Genomic DNA, 24,698 nt, shown 5'->3' on the forward strand with positions numbered 1-24,698 from the left:
TATTAAAACACAACAATAAAGAATGAAGTTTTGTCTTTCAAAGTGATAATTAAGTTATTGTATTTTATATATGAAGCTTAAACTTACTGAACCTCATGTACAGCTTCATTAAAATTATCATAAGGGAGGCTGTAGAATTGAAAGTGTCATAGGAAAATTTACTGTGTGTCTCTGAGTAGAAACCTTTAACTTCATTTGTTATTTAAACTACAGTTCCATATAATAAGAAAAAAAAATTGCCTTACTTTCATGGACAGACTAACTAGGAATACATTTGTTTATAAACTTTAAGGAATAAAATGTGACCATGGTATACCTTTGCCTTTGGCAAATTATTCCTTCTTTTCTGAGGAAAAGCTAAAACCCGAGCTTTATGAAGAGATAGGCAGATACTAAAGAGGCTATAAAAAGATATGAAAAGAAAAATTACTTTTCTCACATTTTTTCCTGCTAAAAATGTCCAAAAAGTTTACCTGTAAATATATCCTTCTTCTGTAAGAACCATGAAATGACTGTTAGAAAGAGCATATTTGAATTATATTTGCCTTATGTTTAAAAAGCGTGACCATACTAAATAGATATATAAAGTGAAGATAAACAGAAAAAGAAGAAAATAACATTTTTCTGTATTTCTTTATATTGTGATTTACTGTCTTTTGTTATATGGTGACTATCTTTATCCAGAACAAATGAGATTAGTCATGGGCAGGAAGTTATCAAAGGTTTAGAAAATGTTGACAGCTTTAAGTCCATCTTACTTGTATTCATGGTAATGTAATGATGAAGAAAAATATTTTTCTAACATATCATAAGAACCATAAAATATGAAAGTACTTTAATTGACACAAATCTATTCAGAGATCCCAGTGTGTCATGTTAAAACTAATTGAATTCACTTAATCATTCACAAAGCTGGTCAATTAAATGCATATTTAAAGTCCAATGAACAAATAGTTCTAAGCTCACAATCAAGTTACAATTACAAGTAGACAAACCATGAAATCAAGTGCTTGTTCACATTAGCATAGGAAATTAAATGGCGTTCCAAAATGCTCAAGCCTGCATGCTACATTACGTGTTTGGAAGCGTAAGGAAGCCATAAAACGGTAAGTAAAATTCACCCGTGGCCAATGTTAATTTCAGATGGGTTGCAGATGGTCAATTTCTTTGCAATTCAGAACCATAATATCTGATTGTACAATACACAAAGATTAAAGCATTTTCATGCAGCCTAGGGAGCATGTATGTGTACTTGTATCATCATGGCTAGGCTTCGCAAACGAAGATTTGGGAGGGCTGTACCCACGTTTGTTACAAGCGCACTGGTGGCTAAAAAGGTCAATACGAGACAGGCACGTCCGGTTGCAAAAGGTACAGCAGAAAGACTCCTTAGGTGGTATACTGTGCAAGGCACGATTCTTTCTGCGTTGTCTTTTCTCCCTGAGAGTGATCCTGCGTGCTTTTTCAAAAGCATCAGCAGCATTATAGATAGTGTGCTTGTACATTTCTGGTATAAAAGACTTCCTGATCCAAACATCCTGATGTTTGATGAAACATTAGTTTTCCTTGATATGCATGACATCCTTCAGGTTTTTATGAAACCATCTGTTATTTTAAAACTCAAGTTTCTAAGCCTGCAATTGTTTAATTATTAGAAATAATGTAATTAAAACTTTTTCCCACTCTGCAGTACCAGTTTTTATGTGATGAAGCAGCAGAAGTCAAAAACATCACTACCACTGCTAGAGTGGATGATGGACATCAGTATAGTGTGCAAATTAGGTAAGTTTACTGTTGTCTATATTCATAATTGTTTCAAAGATCATATAGGTTTGGTAGTTCGTAAACTGTAAAGATATTAAATCTCATTAACCATGAATGATACCTGAATATGTGCTATAAAATCATGTTATGGCAGTGTGGATGACAACAAAGTCTTGGAAAGAATTTTAAAACTACAGTACGGTTGGACAGTGCTCATCAAATCCCTGATGTGCTTAGAGGAAATAAATTTACTCTCATTGAAATCGTGTACCATAGCAAACATAAACATTCAGTCAGGGACGATGCTGCGCAGTATGTCCAAACTACTCAATCCCTGACATATCCGAATTTCCAACAATGAGAGTGTCACTAATAGAAAAATCTTGGAAAATAGATAGATCGGCAGAAGCAGCACCATGACTTCCATTGCTGTCACTGACTTGCAACTCATAATAGGATTTATTATTCCTGTGAAAGTAACAATACTTGCAACTGAAGGCGAATAAAATGAAAAGAAAATGAGATAGGTAGTAGGTTCTTTGAACATAGATGGGTCTAATGGCCAAATATCTGTGGTGAAAGAATCTACATCCTTGGAAGAGAAATTCTTAGTTTCAATTTATAGGAAAGTTAGGCACCTAGTGAGCTCTCCAGGTGACTAGTTCCTATTAGGTAGGTTGAAATAGGTTCAAGTCCTCTTGTCCAGCAAGAAGAAAGAAATCTAGCTGTCTGCTCGTCTCTCAGGAGTAAATTACTTCTTAAAAAGTTTGTGGAGGAGTACAGGAGGAACAAAAGCCTTTTACTGGAATAAGCCTTTTATAGCTGTATCTGTCCAAACATAGTTAAATGAAAAACTTTTGCAGGGCAGCAATGGGAAACTAGTGGTGAGTGTATCCATTATATTGCACCTTGATACCTCAGGTATGGCAGTGAGTAGTCAGTGAGAAGGACCAAAATTTGTTGCTGCCTTTCAGCTATCATCTCTTTCATAATTTTTTCCAGCATGGTAAACCACACTTAAGCTCCAGACCACACAGTAACATCACAAATTAATGCAAGGAACAAAAGGCAGTAATTCACTGCACTTGTGCTTGTCACCCAGAAAGGGAATACCATAAACCAAGCCATGCTAATGGAAGCTAAAAGCAAGTGTAAGCTCCTCTCTTACCAGGAAGAAATAAAACACAGCTATCTCCATGACACTGATAAAAGTAGGATTCTCTAAAATCTAATAACATGTGCAGTCCTGGTTATAACTCTCTTTCCATGTCAAAATAGAGAAGGCAGTTTTTAAAATTATTTTTAGACAAGAGATATAAATATCATAAAGGCATTAAGCAGCTTCTGTATGAATAGTTGCTAAATACTCAAGTACTCTGCAAGTCCATTAAAGACAACTAAGGAAGAATGCCAAAGTGGAAAAGAAAGTGAATAAGGACTGGAGACATAAAATTGTTAGTTAATTAACTAGTTTAAATCTATTAGAATTCAGTCGTTATTCTTTTTTTGTTCATTTTAAGAAAGATTTAAGATCCTGAAGAAAACCAAAGTATGAATACCTGAACCCTCAGCAATTTGGAAGAATTTAAGAAAATCAGCCTTTCCTCTAGTGCTGGAGCATTAGAACTGCCATGTCATGGTCATCCCTCAGAGAGCCATTAATTACCATGGTGCGAGTACACTTATTTTATGCATTTTCTCTCCACTTCATTGAGCAGAAAATAAGTTGAACCTGTAAATCAGGCTAGCTGGAAAGAAAAACAAACTAATATCTATTTTTCACCTTTCCTTTTGAGCCTAAAAAGGAAAGGAAGAAAAAGCTATCCTCTTTCCTTTGCAGAGAAAATACACTATTTCAGGACAGCTCAGGAAATGGCCCACACTGATTTTTGCTATTAAAAAAGAAGGAATGCATACCATTTTTGTGATTCAGGTTAATTATTGAGCAATTAATAGTTAATCATTCTATTCACTTTAGAAGACTGGAAATGATTTTGGACATTGTTTTAAGATGACATTCTGCAGATGGCACCAAGTTGGGAAAGAGTGTTTATCAGCTCAAGGGTAGGAGGGCTCTGCAGAGGGATCTGGACAGACTGGATTGATGGGCTGAGGCTAATTGTATGAGTCTTATGTGAAATAGCTGAGGGAGCTGGAGCTCTTTAGCCAGGAGAAAATGAGGCTGAGGGAAGACCTTATCACTCTCTATAACTTCCTGAAAGGAGGTTGTAGTGAGGTGGAGGTCAGTCTCTTCCCCCAGCTAACAAGCAATAGGACAAGAGGAAACAGCCTCAAGTTGCACCAGGGAAGGCTTAGGTTGGATATTAGGAAAACAAAATATTCACAGGAAGAATCGTAAAGCATTAGAACAGGCTGCCCAGGGAAGTGATTGAGTCACCATTTGTGGCGAGATTTAAAAGTCATGTAAATATGGCAGTTAGGGACATGGTTTAGTATTGGACTTGGCAGTGCTGGTTCAATAGTCAGACTTGATGGTCTCAAAGATCTTTTCCAACCTAAACAATTCTGTGATTCTATGATTCTAACACTTAAAATCTTAGTGACACAGATGTCAGAAAGATTTGGAATTGCTTCTTACTCTCATCTCAAGCATTTTCACATGTGCTTCAGTTAATTAAAAAAAAATATATGTTGTATATATAAAAACCACTTTTTTTTCTTTATTGACAATTACATATATATTGTTGACAGTTGGCTTTGATAGAGTCACTTTCGAAATATGCATTACTTGTATAAACTTAGCATTTAATTTAATCAACTGCAAAGTAATACAGCATAGTAAGACTTTAAATAACTTTGATGGGAAATTACTGTAACTTATTCAGCAACTTTCTAGAACTTTGAAACATTTACTCCTTTAGGAACTGGTTTTCAGTGAGATAAGTAAGTTTTGAACAATGGTATCTGGGAAGTTGGCGAAGGCCAGATGAAAACGTAGGAGATACTGCGTATTCTAACAGTGGATGTGCAGAGCGTGGAATTTTCTTTGTTGTGCATATGTTAAGTATTATGAACAGACATCGTGGATAATAATAATAAAAAAATAGATTTTGTAATTTTTTTGAAAGAAAATGCTAATTCCTACTGCTTAATGTAATCCTAATTGTTTGGAGCTCTTTTGATGTAGTCCTATGTTGGAAAAATTTTTGTCTTTCCAATTCACTAAAAGAAATGCATTTCAGCTACTGAAGATAAGCTATTTTCAAAGAATATACTACCTCTACAATTTTGTATTAAATGAAACAAGTCGACTTAAAAGTAGTGAGAGTTGTGTAGTACAAGTTGAAACACAGTGAAAATTAGATAGTGATAGTATCTTCCTTTTCTGCTTAAAGGGGAACATTTTATTGCTTCCTTTACCCAAAAGAAATAATTACTGGTGTGAATAAAAGAAATGTCATATCTTCTAATGTTTGCAAATAAACATACATATTACTGTCAGACAATGTGCTTTATGCAGTTCTCATAGTTTACCAGAATAGTCATGCTAAAAGTCATTATGATGGAATATTTTGACTACAAAAATTCAAATACTTTATTAAATTTGGATATAATACAAGGACTGGATTGGCATCAAAATCTGGGATATCTTGAATAATTTGGGATAGGATATAACATTTTTCATCAGATTAATCTAATTTATGGCATTGGCTGCTAAAACCAACACATTGCCAAGGTTTGCCTCAGAGAAGTGCCTGAGAGTTCCATTTTAGATGTAAACTAGTATAGTTGTGTACTAAGTCTTATAATGAAAGTCATTGTAGCTGTTTCACTCATATGTCTGACTATTATTTTGGTTTTCTTTAGAATGTTACCAGGGAAGTGAAAAATGCAGTGAAAAATGGATATGGGCAATATCCCACAGGATTTAGATTTCTGCAGGATATTATGAAGCGTAGGAAATTTTAGACTCACGCACTGGAAAGTTACATGTTTGGTTTTGTACTGAAAATACAGTTATTTGACTGGCAATGAGTCAGTGACTGCCACAATCTTCTCATTCCAACCCTTAACTGCCTTTATTAACTGCTTCAAGATTTATCTTCTTCAATCTTTGTCACAAAAACAAGTTCATAAAATAACATGTATAGCAGAAACTACCCAAACTGCAGCAGCAATATTAGAAATTTTCCTTTTCTTCACCCACTCTTCTCCATTTCACCAGCAATTATCTTGATACTAATAAAATTAGTTTCCTCAATTAACTAAAAAAATTTTTTTACTTTTAATCTCAAATCACAATTGCCTGCTGCTTTAGCATATCTATCCACTTTTAAATGGGTTATGCAGTAGATGTCATGAACACAACTTCTTCCTTCAATGTGACTGTCCACTTTGAAATTTGTTTTTGATCAACCAAGACCATTTGGATTAGAAATCTGGTCTAGGTGTTCCATCAATCTAGAAACTGACTACAAAATCTGTTTGTCTGTTTGTTTTTTTGTCTTTGGCTCTTTTTATTTCACTTTCATTGCAAATTCCTTTTTTTATTTTATCACAAAGGTGCAGAACATTGACTTTCATTGTTAACATAACAGCATATAGGTGAAGAAATCATTCATCTGCTGTGTCATGTAACATGTAAATGTCATATACTCTTCTTAATGAAAACATACTTAATGGGCCATATCCTCAAAAAACAGTGTAAGTCACAAGATATTATTAGCAATGGCTGCTGCTTAATTAGAAAAGTGTATTACATATTACAAAAATTCAGTAAGAAATATATTTTTTATGTAAAATAGCTTCAGGGTCTTTTAATTTTCTGGGCCCCTCCCAAGGAAGGTGTCAATGGATTTGCATCAGCTGCAAGATGTTTGTTGAAATACTTGGGGCATAGCAGGCTGTTTTATATTATTACCCATACAAAAAATTTAGGAAGTTGTTGGATCTCTAAACTGGCCATTGACAGGGTCCTCACAAACATACTTTCTTAGCCATGGATATACTGGTCTTTTTTTCAGTCTCTCTTAAATTGTGTAGTGTAAAATTAGGGTGAATGAAATACAACACAAGTGCTGAATTATCTCATAATTTCTAATTTGTATATGGTCTGAAACTTCTCCCAGCTCAATGGAGCTTACTTGGATAAAGTCTGGTTTGTTACAATTAGTCCAACCTATTTATGATGTATTAACACTTGTAATAAAATGACATTTATATTTCCTAAATTCCACTGTATCTTGAGTCCTAATTAGGTTATATCTGCTATTTAATGTCTAATATACATTTTAGAGATGCTAAGTCAATGAAAAAACTGATTTGAGAATACAGTTTTGATATAGAGGTATTTTCATTTAAAATTGAATGAAAATTATGAAAATTTTGGAAATATTAATACTGGTGTCAAGACTTGGATTTTGAAGGTGGAAAATAGGAATGAGTTGATCATGAAATGTCAAGAAAATGAGAAAGATTCTTTTATCAAAAGGTTTTGGACAGAGATAAAGAAATTTAGCCTAAAATACTTATGGTAGCTATCACACAGATAAACAGGAAGAAGTGAAACCTGTGCCCTGAAAAGGGTATTATGGAATATTTCTGAAAGGGAAAAGATGCTGACTTTGCAATACCAAGGATTTACTTTTGGCACAAGTAGCTCAAAAATGAAAAACTAATTTCTAGGGGCTGAAGATTTCTGTTGCACAGTGACACTACTACTGCTCACTAGCAGAACATGACAGTGCCAAAGAAACAGTAATGCTGGATTAAAGCACCAGAATCAAAGGAGGCTCTGATTTATGAACTGTGAGATTGAACTCAAATAAAAATCAAAACACACTAAATAGAGGAAAAGTTTTGAAATCTTGCTAGTCAAAATATATGTGCTTTCTAGTTCATTCTGCTACCATGTACCACACATTTAGAGAGAATTAATTAGATTTTAATCCTTTCACCGATAAGTAGAAGGGGAACCAAGCCAATAATATTCCCTCCTGTGACTAATTTTATTTCTTACTTTATCTCATAGATACTTTATAATTTAAATGTACTTTATCTTCCTATTTGGCAGTCAAGTGTTTAAAATAAATGATGGTGCTTCTTAAGAATAAATGTTCAATCAATAACAGTTTTCAGCTCATATTATATTTTTGTCCAAAACCTAATGTGAGTCTTGACACTGCAAGAACCCCATGCAGTGCTACAGGTTTGGGGTGTCTGGAAGGCTGCCCAGAGCAAAAGAAGCTGGGTGTGCTGGTCAACAGCCAGCTGAACGTGAGCCAGCAGTGTACCCAGGTGGGCAAGAAGGCCGCTAGCATCCTGGCTTGTACCAGATATAGTGTGGCCAGCAGTATCAGAACAGCAATTGTCCCCCTCTAATCAGCACTGGTGAGGCTTTACCTCAAATCCTCTGTTCAGTTCTGCGCCCTTCACTGCAAGAAAGATATTGAGGTGCTGGAGCACGTCCAGAGAAGGGCAACGAAGCTGGTGAAGGGTCTGGAGCACAAGTCTTTCAGGAAGTGGCTGAGGGAGCTGGGGTTGTTTAGCCTGTAGAAAAAGAGGCTCAGTCTCTACAACTACTTGAAAGGAGTTCGTGGTCAGTTGGGGCTCAGCCTCTTCTCCCAAGTAACAAGGAATCATGGCTAGGCTTCATGAATGAAGATTTGGGAAGGACTCTACCCACATTTGCCACAGGCATGCTGGTGGCTAAAGAGGTCAATGTGAAATAGACAGGTCCAGTTGCAAAAGCCATGGTGGAAAGACACCTTGGATGGTATCGGTGAGACATGATTCTTTCTGCATTGTCTTTTCTCCTCGAGAGTGACCCTGCATGCGTTCTCAAAAGAAGCAGCAACGTTACAGATGGCGCGTCTCCAGACCTCCCGATTGGAGGCCAGAGTAGACCAGTAATGGTGGTCAATATGGCCAAGGCTGAGATGTTGTTTCAAGGAGTCCTTGTATCTTCTCTTTGGGGCTCCTCTCTTGCGGCAGCCAGTGGCAAGTTCACCATAAAGCACAATTTTAGGGAGGCAGTAGTCCTTCATCCTTGAGACATGTCCTGCCCAACACAGCTGTGTTCTCAGTAACATGGCCTCAATACTTGTAACTGCTGCTTATTCTAGAACAGATGTATTGGTCACATAATCTGACCAGTGAATATTTAGGATTGTACGGAGGCAGCGTTGAAGGAAGCGTTCTAGGAGACGCAGGTGGTGGTAGTAAATGACCCATGATTTGGACCCATATAAAAGAGTAGGCAGCACAATGGCTCTGTAAACACTGATCTTTGTACATTTCTTCAAGTGTTTATTATGCCAGACTCTTTTATGGAGTTTTCTGAAAGCTCTATATGCCTTTGCTAACCTGTTGTCTATCTCCCCGTCAATCTTACCATCCGAGGAGATGAGGCTGCCTAGGTAATTAAACTGCTGGACTGATTTGAGCACTGATTCGCCAATGGTGTTATGGGGATGATGGAAGACTTCCTGAGGTGCAGGTTGGTAGAAAACTTCAGTCTTCTTTAAACTGACTTCCAGCCCAAAGAGCTCAGCAGCCTCAGCAAAGCAGGATGTTAAATGCTGCAGAGCTGCTTCTGTGTGAGCGACGAGGGCAGCGTCATCAGCATAAAGCAGCTCCTGGACATGATGATTTAAGGTCTTAGTATGGGCCTTCAGTCGCCTTAGTTTGAATAGGCTTCCATCAGTACGATATCGTATGTAGATACCATCTTCTTCATCGAGGTCTGCCATGGCCCTTTGGAGCATCGTGCTGAAAAAGATTGTGAATAGGGTTGGTGCAAGAACGTAGCCTTGTTTCACACCATTGATTATTAGAAAGGGCTCAGAAAGTGCATTACCATATCTGACTTGGCCGTGCTGATCCTCATGGAGTGAGATGATCACTGTAAGGAACTTGGGGGGACAACCTAAACATTCCAAAATCTACCACAGACCTTTTCTGCTCACAGTATCGAAAGCCTTGGTGAGATTGACAAAGGTTATATAGAGACCTTTGTTCTGTTCCCTGCACTTCTCCTGCAGTTGTCTGAGAACAAATACCATGTCTGTGGTACTCCTGTTGGCTCTGAAACCACACTGACTTTTGGGTAGAATTCCTTCTGCTGTAGCGGGTATTAGTCTGTTCAAAAGTATTCTTGCCAGGATTTTGTCAGCAATGTAGAGCAGAGTAATACCTTGGTAATTTGAACAGTCTGATTTATCTCCTTTCTTCTTATACAAAGTGATGATGACTGCATCACGAAGGTCTGATGGGAGTTCGCCTAGTTCCCAACAGTTCACCACAAACCCGTGAAATTTAGCATGGAGTGCTTGGCCCCCATACTTCCAGACTTCGGGTGGAATTCCATCAACCCCAGTTGCCTTGCCGATTTTCACCTGCTGTATGGCCTTAGGAGTTTCTCCCATAGTAGGGGCAATATCCAATTCGTTCTTCACCGGTTGCTGTGTAATGCACTGAATTGCTGAGTCTTGTACTACACGTTTGGTACTGAAAAGAGTCTGAAAGTGTTCAGACCAATGATTCAGAATGGAAATTTTATCTGTGTGTAACACCTGATCATCTGCGCTGAGTAGAGCGTTTTGGACCTGGTATGTAGGCCCGTATGCTGTTTTCAAGGCCTCATAGTATCCTCTGTAATCACCCATATCTGTGCATAATTTAATTTTTCCTGCTGGATTGATCCACCACTTGTTCTGGATGTCACGAAGTTTCTGTTGGAGCTTGCTGCACGCAAGACAAAAGACTGCTTTTCTTACATGACAAGATGGCTGAGCAAGGTGTGCTTGGTGAGCAGTTCTCTTCTTCCTCAACAATTCCTGGATCTCTTGATTGTTTTCATCAAACCAGTCCTTGTTCTTTTTGAAGGAGAACCCTAAGGACTCTTCAGAGGATTGCAGGATGCTATTTTTAATATGTTGCCAAAGCGTTTCAGGAGAGAGATCTATGGAATGATCTTCGAGCCTAGTTTGAAGATTTGCCTGAAAGCTGTCTCTCACTGTAGCTGATTGAAGATCGTTAACTTGGAGGCTCCTCCTTGGGATACTGCCCCTTTTAGGTTTGAACTTAAGGTTGAAGTTAAGTTTACAGCACACAAGTCGTTGGTCTGTTTGGCATTCTGCACTAGGCATCACGTGGGTATGATGAACATCACAAACATCTCTCTGTTGCACCAAGACATAATCAATGAGGTGCCAATGCTTGGATCTAGGATGCATCCAGGTTGTCTTCAGACTATTTCTCTGCTGAAAGATAGTTTTGGTGGTGGTGAGCTGTTGCTCCGCACAGCATTCTAGCAGAAGGCGACCATTATCATTGCAGTTTCCAACACCATGCTTGCCTAATACTCCTTTCCATGCTTCAAAATTCTTACCTACTCTGGCATTGAAATCACCAAGGATAATGATCTTATCATCTGCGGGCACCTTTTGGGTAAGGCGGTGTAGGTCAGTATAAAATGTATCTTTTTCGACAGGGTCAGCTTGGAGAGTTGGGGCATATATACTAAAGAGGACTATATGTTGCTTGTTGTGTAGTGGAAGGCATAAGGAGATAATGCAATCAGAATGCAGAATGCAACCTGTTGGCGATTTTCAAGTTTAGGGATAATAGAGTTTTTAATCGTGAAGCCAACTCCTGAAAGATGCCTTTTGGTTCTGGGTTTACCTGACCAAAAGAGTGTGTAACCAGCACCACGTTCTCTAAGGCTGCTTTCCTTGTGGAGACGAACTTCACTGAGAGCAGCAGTGTCGAGGACAAGAGGAAATGGCCTCATGTTGAACCAGAGGAGGTTTAGTTTGGATAATAGGAAAAATTTCTTCAGAGAAACAGTTGTTAATCATTGGAAGAGGCTGTCCAGGGAAGTGGTTGAGTCACCACCACTGGAGGTATTTAAAAGATGTTTAGAGGTGGCACTTAGGGACATGATGAACTTTCCAGTACTAGGTAATGGTTTGACTTGGTAATCTCAGAGGTCTTTTCCAGCCTAAGTGATTCTATTATTCTGTGATAATCCTCCCTTTTTAATGAGTTAGGACACTATGGAAATAATGATTTTGTGGATGCAAGAGAGGAATAGCAGCATCTCCCTAAATCACGGATAAGCAAACTGATCCATACATAGATTGAATACTGAGAAAGCATTAATGATATCTGCTTTTGAAGAAATATTAAGGAAAGCGGTAGGCCATCAATGAATTTATACTTACCCAGTTTGCTTTGTAAGTAAGTATGGATTTCTGTAGCTGAAGATCATTTTTGTTTACAGAGATAAGCTTAATTTCTGTGTACAGAAATAAGTTTCAAGTACAGTGTATCACTGCAGTAATCTTCTACTAATCTTAGATATTTTTAAATTATTTTAAGGCTGAATTATTTTTTTTCTGAAAAGAGAACATATCAAACTTCAGTGGTAGAACTACTTTATCACAATTACAGGTTCTACTATTCTTTGAATTATCTTTATTATGAAAAAGAAAATTTTATTTTATTTCTAGATTCAAAAATTGTTAATTTTTTTCCTTACTTGCAATTACCTTTTTCTGTCTGTCTTCACTAGAAAAAGCAAAGAAACAACATACCCTCTCTTACTGACTGCTGCATATCACTAAATGCCATATCTGTTAGACGTATTGTCTCAACAATTTACGTATTTGCTGGAGGCTTTTCCTCAGGACATGTCCTTAGTTGGTTGTCAGTTTAAGAGTATTTAAATTCCATTCTATGCCATGTGATCTATACAATACCTCTCAACTCCATTGTTCACATGATTAATTTCACAGAACATTCATAATTTTCTTATCAAAATAACCCCAATTGTTTATTTTTAAACAAAGTAGTAACAATATCAGCTGACATTTTTAATACATTTTAAATAATTTTTCCTTATAAAAAGTAATAGAATGTAACAGTATCCTATTTCTGTAGGGATTTTGTTTTGAGGAAAGCAGATCTAAAATATACAATACACACAATCCAGTACTTTCTTTTATACACTCAAATGTGCTGAGCACTTTGATTTCCTAATCAAAGTGATTTTAAGAAGTCATGTTTTCGCATGTGATAACAATATATTTTATACAATAGATGCATATTAATAAGGAGTAAATATACCAGCTATCAGAAAGGAAGCTTAGTGAAAAAAAGTCAGTATAGGAATTAAAAAATAATTTATAGAATTTCTTTTTCCCTCTATGGATGAACATGCTACATCATTTGAACACAGCAGCATAAGGCACCACAGGCTACCATTTCTATCTAAGATAAAATTTCTAAAATTTCTTGGGTTTAGAGTTTCAGGCCACACTTATTTGACCACCAAGGGACCACTAGTTTGACCTCTGCTGTGTTATAAATAACTAATATTTTGTTCAGAAAGACACAAATTCAATTAAATGAAGCCCTTCTATTTTTAAAATATTTTCCTGAGATACACTTTACTGTGGTCACCTCTTCCTAAGCCCACAGCAATGCTGGGTAATTTATATGTACAGATTATTCTGTCTGACAAACCCCAGCCAGTACTTTAGTGAAAAGCTGAAAATAAAAGGTGGGTAAAGATTCCCTTCTGACCCTGCTAACCCTATGTCTCAGGTATGTGACCCTGACTGTAAGAACAAGCAATGACAGACATCTGAGAGGTGTAATTCACTCTCACCTCAAAGATTTTTTTTACCTTCTATATATACTTTCACCACAAAACTCAAGCTCTGTTATTTGAGACAGGTCCCAGAGAATGGAGAAACAAAAATAATTAGCCAGTTCTACACATTGCATCCAGAAGCCTGAAGGCATAAATTTTTATTAAAGTCATCATACTGTGGCAAATGTGAGGCAACATGAGTATTTGAAAGATGATGCAAGCCATCCTTTTCTCTACTGAAGAAAGAGGGATATATACAGAGAGCAGGAAGTATAGCTGTCTTGTTTATTCAGACAGTGCTGTGTGAATACTGTTCTACTTAGTAAGAAGGAAGCTGTCTTTCTACTTTATCCCACATGATTCCCTTTCAGTCTGAGTTATCTGTAGGCAGGGAGATTGCACCTCTTCTGAAAGCAAATAAGCTTTGTCTCCCTGAAGGGCAGGATGGAGCTTGCAAAGAGCTGCAGCAACAGCACAGACTGAGAAAATCCTAGGAAAAAAAAAAGCAGCCTGCCTGCTGTAGGTGGCAAGCTGTAAGGGGAGCCTTGTAAGGACATTGAAGGAAGGAGATTTTGTTTAGGACCAACTATATATAGTAAAGTTAGAGAATAAATTTGCTTTCAAGGCTTTCATTGAATCCATCACACTTATTGCTACATTTTCATTATTTAAAAAGTAACTCCTTTAAAATCTGATTATCTTGTGTCCTAAATAAAGTCTATCTTTAAAGAGGGGGCTCCTTTATGGGTTTTTTTTGAGAAATCATTTTAACAAAAGGGGGACAATTCAGAATACCTTCAAAGGGAGACATAGCCTTAGGAGACATGGTTGTTTTTACCATGTTTAAACTGCTTTATTCTCCTTCTTTCTTTTTTTGGCTACTAAATAATACTGCAAGAGCTTATACAGAGTCCTTTACCTAAACTGCTAGTTAAACCACACCTATAAATGTATAAGAAATGCCAGTGAAATGATCCAGGTTCCACAATATCTGTTGTACATATTCACAGTCCTCCATTAACTTCAGAATTTCTCTAAAATGTTAGCTTTACGCTAGTCTTCTTAAAATGATCAATTTAATTTTTCTTTCACAAACAAGACTTCTTCAGTAAACAACTATGGTGATCACAGTCCTTTTGAACACTATGTATTAAAGATATCAGTTCTGCATTGCCAGACATGGAAGAATACCTTTTGCTATTCTGAAGTCACTACAACAATTAATTTATTTATTCTTTAAGAACTAAGATTTCACAGAGAAAGGAATGGTGGAAATGGAAAAAACCTAGAAAAGATAACAAGGAAACTTGATATTAATATTTCCATATCTTGCAGTTATTTTTCAGAAATTGAGAAGAGGGAAAGTGGACTTTCTGCTCACATATCTGTCTCAATATACAAAAGAACTTGCACTTTAAATCTAATGAAACAAAAGCTTAAAACTTACTTCACTTTTTTTTGCAGCTAAATAGTATTATTTTATTTTGTATCAATACAATGCTAAAAAAAACCCTTAATGGAAATAAAAACTATCATGAAATTGAAGCTTAATATGTTGTGCATGTTTTTTAATGTGCACGCTCCACAGAGTGGCTATTTTTCACAAACTTCTTATGAGGCAACAGAGAATAAGAAACTGCATTTTCCTAACAATGTCATTGAATGCAGTGGATTTAATTATACTAAATTGATCATAATAACAGTTAATAGCAATTTAATTCCACCAATTAGTTTGATACAAATTGTTGTTTTACAGCCTCTTTAAGATAAAAGCTTACTTAGTCATGCCACATCTTGGGTACAAATCATATTCTACACATCCTCAGAACTCTGCAATCAAAGGAGACATTCAAACATTAAAATTTAGACTCCCAAAAGAGACAAATCTGTGGTGTATAGTAATATATTCTTGTTCAGATTATTTACCTAAATAAATACTAACAATGCTCCTGTCATAGCTACTTTCTTTTGTTTTCGATCTCAAAAGAGATCATTAGTGTCACTTCTAAGAATGAAAATTTCCTACTTCTGAAAAAACTTCTTGCAGGGACAGAAACATAAAAACAGTAAAATAGGACTCTAGTAACAGGCAACATACCTAAAACTTTGTTCTATATTATTTTCTAAGGAATATCAAAGGATACTTACGGATACTACAAGTGGGTTCAATGTTCTATGGCTGCCTTGGCCCCATGTTACAAGTTTAGAAATTATATTAAGGAGCACACAGACAGGGTATAGAGATCAGAAATAATGTTGGCCTGTAGAGTTGATGTAAATAGGAATTTCCACTAGCTTCTTATTCAACACAGTCTTTCAGTTGCACTATAAATTAGTGTTGCAAGTCTAAATCCAGTTCTAATCCTTGAATACAGTACTCTCATTTGAGCCAAGCTTTTCACTAAATGACACTTCATTTACATCTGCATCAAGTTTAAATAAGTGCATATTGTTTTCTAAGTTTAATTTCTGTAAATAGTATTTAAGGTTGGTACGATGAGAACAGTAAGAAAATTGAAGCAGGAAACTGCAAAGACAGAAAGGGCCAGAGGCATAGATCATTGGTTTTTCTCTAGCTAAATCTAAGTACTAAATAAACTGAAATCTGAAGGCTGTTCTCTGGACCTGAGGCTAACTAGGTCCCAGGTCGTGTCTAAAAAAATAACTATGGTAAAATATTTTGTCAACATGAGTTTGGAATGATTCCTGAATTGCACTAACAGCAAACCTTTTGAGTTTCAGAATTGGAGGTGATAGCTAACCTCAGTGGCAACTGTAACAGGAACAGTGATGACTTTGTAAAAATATGGATGATTACATGTCAGGATTTGAACTTATGTTGTGGCCCTATTTAGTGTAGTAGTGTAAGTGTAACGTTTGTGAAAAGAAAATGGGGTACTGTATTTATTTACTTCTTAGAATATGAATCAAAGTTTATTTTCTCCCCACCTTGTATTATTAGAGAAATTTACATCATTAGCTTCATTTTTCTTATTTGCTTAGTTAAATCATGTTCTAAGACCAGCCAAGAAATCAGCTTTGGGCCCAGTAAATATGAGTCTGCTGTCAGAGGGAATGAGAAAAAATGTGTTGTTGGCTCACTAGTTCATCAGCAACATAAAAGTGTGTGTTACCTAGTGTCTCAGTAGGGCAGAGTCAGTACCAACAGATCTGCGCAGTCTAAAATGGTGCATCTTGCTGCAGAGTGAAAATTTAATGACTGTGAGTGTAACTGGTATATATTTTATCTAAATAAATCTACTGCAGGTAATAAGAGATTCTGCCTTATTCTGTAAATATTAGTATGGGATTGTGGGGGTTTCTTTGATGAAGAAAAGTGTCTCAGGATTGTAGAATTGTAGGATAATTCAGTGCAGAAGGGACTTCAAGAGGTCTCTAGCCCAACCTCATACTCAAAGCAGGGACAGCCAAGAGCTCAGATTGGGTTGCTCAGGGTTTTATTCAATCACGTTTTGAAAATCTCCAAGGGTGAAACCTGCACAACCTCACTGATTCGAGAGGTCTAGAAGTTCCATTCCTGAAATTGCCTCAAACACCCTTGCAAAGCTTTGAAGATTTCAAAACCAGTACTGAGCAAAATTGATGCCACCTTTTAAATGTGCATTAAGAAAATGTAAAATAATAATCAAATGTAAAGAAAATGTTCTCAGCTTTAATTAAACAATTATCTTCAATAAAATTCAGGAACTTAGGAATTATTTCTTTTTTAGAATATGTCATAATAAAAATTCTTTTAGTTCTGGGCATTCACAACTCGTATTTGATGTAGACGTTTCCAAATATCTTGTTGCTTTCATTTAATTGACTGAATTCTAATATTACATCCTAAATAGTTCAATGGTTACATCCTAAATAGTTCAGTGGTTATTAGTTAATTGTTTATTGTTGTTTAGCATGGTCACATTCAAACTGAAATTTCTAGAGACAAGTAAGTTTCAGTCTTGTTTCTAGAACAGATTTCCCTTTCATATTAGAAAAAAACAGGGTCAAGAATTTTTATTTCCAGCAAGACTGCACAGCATGACTGACACTTAATACTTTATCTGAACATCTCCCTTTCCCTCCTCCTCTTCCTCCATTTGTTTTGTTACTTTTTTGCCATTTTATGATAATCCCCAAAATGTCATTTAATCATCACTGAAAAATGTCAGAAAGTAAGGATATTCTATAAAAGGATTTGGATTTCCTACAGACACTGTCATGTTTAGGTACTGTTATCCAGCAGTTATCAAATTATTGTCTGACCTTTCCATCCTTCTAACCTGCGAGACATTGGGCAATGGATTTAGTACCGTTTAGACAGAATTCATCTTCATGTTATAATTAATAGGCCAATATTTAATCATTACATTTATGTGATTACAAATGAGGACACTGTGAGCTATTACTGCTGGCTAGACTGAGGCACAATTACTGGTAGCTTACCCGGCGAAAGTGCTTGAGAGTTGCTGTATGCATTTCCACATTTATAATTATGCAAAAAGCTCTATCATCTTACTTGACCTTTAAAGCCCCAATGTGCTGATTGTAGGAAAAGTATTCTAAAAGACTGATGGAAATTTCATACAGTGCATATATAACCCAGTGATTATATCATCAGCAAATGCTAAACAATAAGTTTAAAGTTGTTATTCTAATTTGGTCAGACCTTGCTAGATTCAATCAAACACAATCAGAGGTGCATGGCTGACATTCTAACAAGCTTAGAGTGAAGGCAGCTCATGTTTTGAATTGCATTAACTAATTTTCTGACAAATAGTGGGTATTAATTTCAAACTTTTTTTTATATAGGCACACAAAAATCCTTTTGGGTATCAATCACATAAGCTATTAAAGACAAGGTAACAAATCTGTCTAAAGCTAATATGAAAAGAACTACATTTGTAAATGGGGTGTTTGTGTGATAGAACTACATACATGGTCATGTAACCAGTTACAGTGTTAACATCTCAAAATATGTAGAAGTAATAGTAATTAAAAAAAATACAGAAAAGAAGATGTTTGGGCAGGTTTACTTCATTTAGCACATCTGTCAATTCGTTACAAAAAAAAAGCCTGTCAGTTTCATTCCTGACCCTCTTCCACTCCATCTTAAGACTTATGTTGCACTAAAACAAGTCTGATTTAAAGTGTTTAAGAAATATTGCTGTCTTAATATTATGCTTTTATTCACAATTACAATATCACTTTATCAGGAAGGGAAGAAATTTTAAATATTTGCAGAATCATAATTGTTTCCTTAGAACTCTCACCTCATCTTTCTTCTGTAGAATGTAAATATCCAAGATGTCATACTGGGTTCAAGCCTTAGGAAAACCTGCCAAATCATTGCAAATAGAGCTACAGAGAATGTACGTGACAGTTACACACATTATCAGCAAACTTCCTTTGGAAGCCAATAATGAAAACAGTGTGCTCCAGAGCTTTGTGTGTATGCTTAGACATACAGCCATTGTATAATATCTACAAAATATGTTAGGAAAATATTCCTTTCCTTGATTGCAGTTCTAGATATATTTAGCTCCTTTTTCTCATTCGTATTAGCTATTAATTAGCAAGTTCAAAAAAACCTGAGAGGAGAAAAAAAATTCCATAAACTGATCCATTAAAAAATGATTTTTTGGTCGACAGAATCAAAAGTCTAGTTTATTTCTTTACTTAATTTTTATTTTAGCAGCAAAACAAATTTTTTCTGTTCTTCATCTGAAGTTATTTACCATAGTATGGATGGGCCATTTTTCTTACAAAAACATTTATAGGCGTTTCTGTTAAAGAGATAAAACTATTTTGCATAATTTTCCAAAAGTATCTCAAAACAGAATTACAGGGAAAACATAAAGAACTGTTTGCAAATGTTGCTAATGTTAACTCTCAGTCCTCTCATTTAAAAAACTATAGAAGACCTTATCAAATAGTATGTGAGAAATCCTTTATATATCATCATCTGACAGAAAATAAGGAAGAAAACTTAACAAGGAAGAAATGCTCTTTTTGTAACTAAGAAGTTTCAGAAGGTAATTTTGCATTGTCAAAGATAAACTGAAGCATACTTTATGTATAACATTCTACTTAAATTACAGACTGTTGCTGTAATAGAGCTGTAGCTTTGGAGTTATTTTCCTTCTGGTTTTGGAGGGGTTTCCTGGATATGCTATTTTCACTATTTTTATGGTACCTATTTTACAAAGGCACTTGAGTATTTTTAAACATATAGTTGATTGAACTCTGATTTATTTCATGTAAAGAGAGAAGGATAGACTGAAAGAAATTTCTACATGAGAGATTTGTTTAGTTCTGATATTTCTTCACTGTGTTTTCTTACATGAAGATAAAGTGCTCACTGCCGGTTGGCTATTGTAATGTAAATGACCTTTGCATCATTAAAAATTGAAGGAAACCAATTACCTTAGTACCTTCTGTTTATTGTTGAAAATTTATGCATGTTGTTAAAAGCAACACTTCTAAGAGGATGTTTGGATGGGGGAGGGAAATGGGAATGGATATATTAATATCAGGGCCTAAAATTACTGCCTTCAGCTTTAGGAATGATGCTTTTGATGATAAGTATTACATATCATAGTATCTTTGCAATTTCTAAAATGCTATTTGTTTTAAAGTGCTTCTGTAGGTTATATCCTTTTTGTGATGAGAAAGAGGGATATTTAAAATATTTGAGGTCAATAGGTGGGTTATTTTCAAACTACAAAGCCTTTTTTTGTTGTTAATAATTGTCTTATTTTTTTATTTGTGTCATTATTATGTGTTTTGGCTTTTTAAGCGATTACTCTGCTCAGATTTACAATACAGCTTCATTTTAATGGAAGTTCAAACCCCAAAGACATGCCAACTTACAGCTTCTTTTATGTTTATAGTCTGTAATATAAACCAGCTATGTACTTGATTTTCTTTCCTTGTTGCTTTAGTAACAGCCTAATTAATTTGTCAGATGGTAAAATGTACCTATTTCTAAATTTACACAGGCAAAGCATGGTACCATGTGAAGCAGAACTGTCAATCCTGAAGTTATCTTCAAATACAACTAGAAATCTCTGGTCCAATTCATATTGGCTTAAAACAGGATCCATATTTGTTGGTGGTTTGCCTCATCGTTACGCAACAAAACAGGTATTTTTATTATTGTTTTTTATTTTTATTTAAGATTTTTGTTATTTTAAAAATGGCATGTTGAGTAGGATATAACTGAAGAGATTTAAACTATGCAAAAAATAAAAATTATTTACAGCTTTTTGACAATTACACCTAAGCGATGACTATGGTCCCTTGAAGAGTATTGTTCATGTGTGGGACTTTGATAAGTGAATAGAAACAACATTCTGGTCTGAAGTTATGAACTGAAATCCTGTTTGCCTTGATTAGGCAGAGTTAAGGAACAAATATGATCAAATTTAGAGGAAGTATCTGTTACCTCAGGTGCTAGTTCTATTAAGATGTGAAAAATATTCTTGTGGAGGATATTGAGGTACAACAGTCACAATAACAAACGCACATCACTTAGGTGATTTCCAATATAATTTTTTTTTATCACTCAAACTCTTCATGCTTGCACAGATGAAAGACCGAGGCCCTGTAATTCATTTGAAACTGGTACTGTGCACCAAAGTCAGTCTCTGACTTCCTTGTCTAAAGACAACCTGTGTTGCTACCTGGACTCTTTAACCCTCTTGTCTCATGTCCCAAATGCATTTCCAGAAAGTTAAGCTGTTCACATTACATAACAAAGACTACTTGTGAGTGTTTGTATATTTTCCACACATAGTGAAATAAACTAAACTGTTAGAGCTGAGTTATTGTGGTCTGGGTCTCATTTATCTAGACACTGGTGTTTGGATAGGTGTCACCCCACAACTGTAGCAAATTTAATCTGTGGGGTTTTGTTTTCCCAGTGCACAGCAAAATCATATAGTCAGAGATGGACATATGTAGTCCAATTTTAATTTTTTAAGCCATATTTTGGGTAGGCTTTAGCCTATGACAATTGATTTAACCTTTTTATTTCTGTTCTGTTCTTCAGTAAGTGAAGGTCATCCTATCACGAGGCAAATAGAGTAATTTCAAGTACCAGGTTTTTAATGCTGCTATTATAATGCAGCATTTTTAGATTGCTTTTACCCTATAATAAATTGCACAGTAACCAATGAAGTGGCAAGACTGTGGAAATCCAGCTTAGAAGTTCCTGTGAGTAGGTGCTTTTAAGGCTGTAAAGTATCTAGCCAAAAGTATACTTCTAAATACCACACACTGGCATTAAAAGAACGCATCAGCTAGTATTCCTGTTTATACAACTTTCCCCTTAATACACAAACTATCTATTCATCTGCAATATTTTATCCTGAGTTGCATACAAAATTTTATTTACTACAGAAATGTATCTTCAATAAATGTTCTATACTAATAAGATATAAGAAAATCATATTTTCAATGTTTAAATGACCTATCTTCTAGAAGCTAAGAGAAATGTTTTTAGGGATACCACATAGAATTTATAGTGAAGGTTTAGAGAATTCAGTCCATGTACAAGTTCAATTCTATGTATTTAGGAGAAGGTAAAGAAGCAATTTTTTTGAGAGTTATAATAATAATATGTATATGAGAATGAATTTTGAGATGGTAAATAGCTCTTCACTAGCTAAAGGCAACATAAAATACAGAAAAATAAATTTACCTTCAGGAAGTTCAAATAGCAATAAGACACAATGGTTTAAGGGTAATTTACTGCTAAAAAAATTTGCCTATATATGTGTTGGATTGTCATATCAACATGGACTTTCTCTCTTTAAGGATGTAGCAGTTCAGTAGATTATTCTATTCTTAATGCAGGATTATTCTATTCTTAATGCAGGTGAGATGCTTGTCATCTAAATGAGGTTACAGATGTAGCAGTTGTGCAAGTGCTCAGGCTGGTGATACTTAACCTCTATTACATATAGAGAGGAAAGCATACATTCCTATAACTTCCCCAAAAGGAAAAAATGCAGCCTTTACTCTCAGTTATCTCTCTAGTTTTCCACTGAGCTTTTTTGTATGTCATTACTTTCTGTTTGAGATAACCTCAGGCTTTTATTTCACTGTATTTTCTTTGCTTGTTTATTATTTTTGTGTTCATTTTGATCTTAGTGTCTCATTTTGCTTATTTTTTACATTTTTGTAGCTTTAGGCAAGTTTTATTTTCCTTGACTTCCCTATCAAAGTCTGTAGGCTCTAAGCCACATAAGGTCTATAAAGGCTATATTTTTCCCTTTTTGTCTGGGAATGGAGAACTGTCTGTCCAAGTACACTTTGTATGAGCTTTTCAATCCCAGTAGGAAACCACTCCAGAAAGTTTCTTTCTCAACAGTTTAGACCCAGACAGTCAGGCTTCTACTGTAAAACCTCCATCAACTCTTAAATAGAAAAGGTCTGTTTCTGACCTTCATCCTGCAGTTTGCTTCAAGGGAGATTTCTGCTCCAGCTGTGACTCAGCTTTTTCTAGCAAGTGCTCTGATCACTCTTGAAGTCAAGTTCAATAATGACCCTTGTGATACCCAGAGTATTGGCCTAATAACACATTGTCTTGTTTTACTGGAGTCCCTTCTCTCAATGATATAGTTCGCTCTGATGTTGGCTCTTCTACCTTCCAATATTGTGGAAGTTGGAGAGAACAGTGACTTCAGACCCTAACTCCTTCAGTTTCTGACTAACAGGAACTTCTAGCTGTCAGTAGCAAAAACTGTTGACACAGAAGTTCCGTATTACTGGGATTGGCTCATGCAACACTATTAATTTCCAGGCTAGATTCCTTTTCCTTTCATTTTGAGTAAAGTTTGATATGATCTGGGAAGCCCCCAGGGTAAAATATTGCGTCCTCTGAGGATTTCCTATACCACATTTTCCTAATCATCTTTCAAGTGTCTGTGCATATTTTTCCACATATTTCTCTTTTGTCTGTATGTTTATTATTTGGTATTCCCTAGAGTCAGAGTACCCCCCAAATGTAAGACAAGGTGTAACAATTCTAATGATTTCCCTAGCTGCTGCCACAGCTTGGGAAAGCAGTTCAGGAGAGCAGAGCCATAATCTTTAAGGTAGTGATATATTTGAAATAACACCTCTGACATCTGGCAAAGCAATGCCATAATACCCCAATAGATTTCCTCACTATACAGAAAATCTCAGACCTCCCAAATCACAAGGCCTAATGGCTGTGGCTAGTGAGGAGAAAAAGTAGAGAACTACTTAAGTAAACCAGGCATATAAAGTATTATGGACCCAGATAGGATGCTTACAAGCACACACCACTGGCTGGTGCTGTCACGAGGCCACTCTCCATTACCTCTGAAAGCCTAGAGCAATCAGAGGATATCCCTGAGGACAGGAAAAAGACAAATGTGATGTCGTGTTCATCTTCAAAAAACCAAGGAGGAAGATGAGTAAGCATGAGCTGGTCAGGTCAATGGCACAACTCTTTCCTGAAATAAATGTAGAAACAAATGAGGGACAAGCAGATCCTTGGAAACAACCAGCATGGATTTACCAAAGGAAACTCTGCCTGATCAGTATGCTTGCCTTCCCTGTTAAGCTGACCAGCTCTGTGGACAAACAGAGGGCAGTAGATAATCCTTTGTTTCCCAGACTCAACTTCACTCACAACTCGTCTATCTCCTTCCTCTGAGCGATGCAGGAGGATGGGGAGTGGGAGTTGTAATCAGCACGTAAGAGTTTGTCTGTGCCACTCCATCCTCCTATACATCTACAGTTCTTTTATCTTAGATACCCACAGGCCAAAGATGGGAAAAGTATTTGCCTGGGTATGAATTCTGAAGTATCTGAAGATGTGGGTAGAAAACAAGGTAACAGATATATGCACTGGACACTTTGGATAAATTCATCCAAGTTCAAGCACTGCAATCTGTTTTGTGTGCAGCAGGAAATTGTTTTTATGACTTTGTAAACTGTCTTTGCAAAGTCTAGTGGATTCATCTGACAGTGTAGGACGGCAGAGCTGAACAGTAGGAGGAAAGCGAAACCATAAATAGCTGGCTGGCGGACATCTTGTTCTGCTGTCTCTACATAGTGAAACCACCCCCCTTCAGTTCTGTGCCAGATTTGTCTATTACTTATTTTTAAATCGTGTCCTATTTTCTGATAAAAAATATGATGGGCATACTTCAGACTTGTCACATCTAATAAACAGGTAAATGTCAAAATCAGCTAAACAGTTAAATATCATCTTTCTAAAACATTGGGTTTATGATCACTGGTTTTTAAGACTTAAAATCAACAACAGAGGAATAGA

At 36.0% G+C, this 24,698-nt stretch overlaps 1 protein-coding gene across 1 annotated transcript in view; it reads left to right on the top strand.

The window, feature by feature from the left end:
• The window catches only part of EYS (eyes shut homolog), an 868,863-nt gene that overhangs the window by 591,171 nt on the left and 252,994 nt on the right, over positions 1-24,698 (top strand). Inside the window, exons 34-35 of the mRNA XM_027698171.1 lie at positions 1,691-1,782; positions 20,386-20,530. Coding sequence (XP_027553972.1) covers positions 1,691-1,782; positions 20,386-20,530 — 237 coding nt within the window. The remainder of the gene's footprint in view (positions 1-1,690; positions 1,783-20,385; positions 20,531-24,698) is intronic.

Source organism: Neopelma chrysocephalum, unplaced genomic scaffold (genome assembly GCF_003984885.1).
Source record: "Neopelma chrysocephalum unplaced genomic scaffold, ASM398488v2 Primary Assembly neopelma1_23b, whole genome shotgun sequence".
NCBI classification, from domain to species: Eukaryota; Metazoa; Chordata; class Aves; order Passeriformes; family Pipridae; genus Neopelma; species Neopelma chrysocephalum.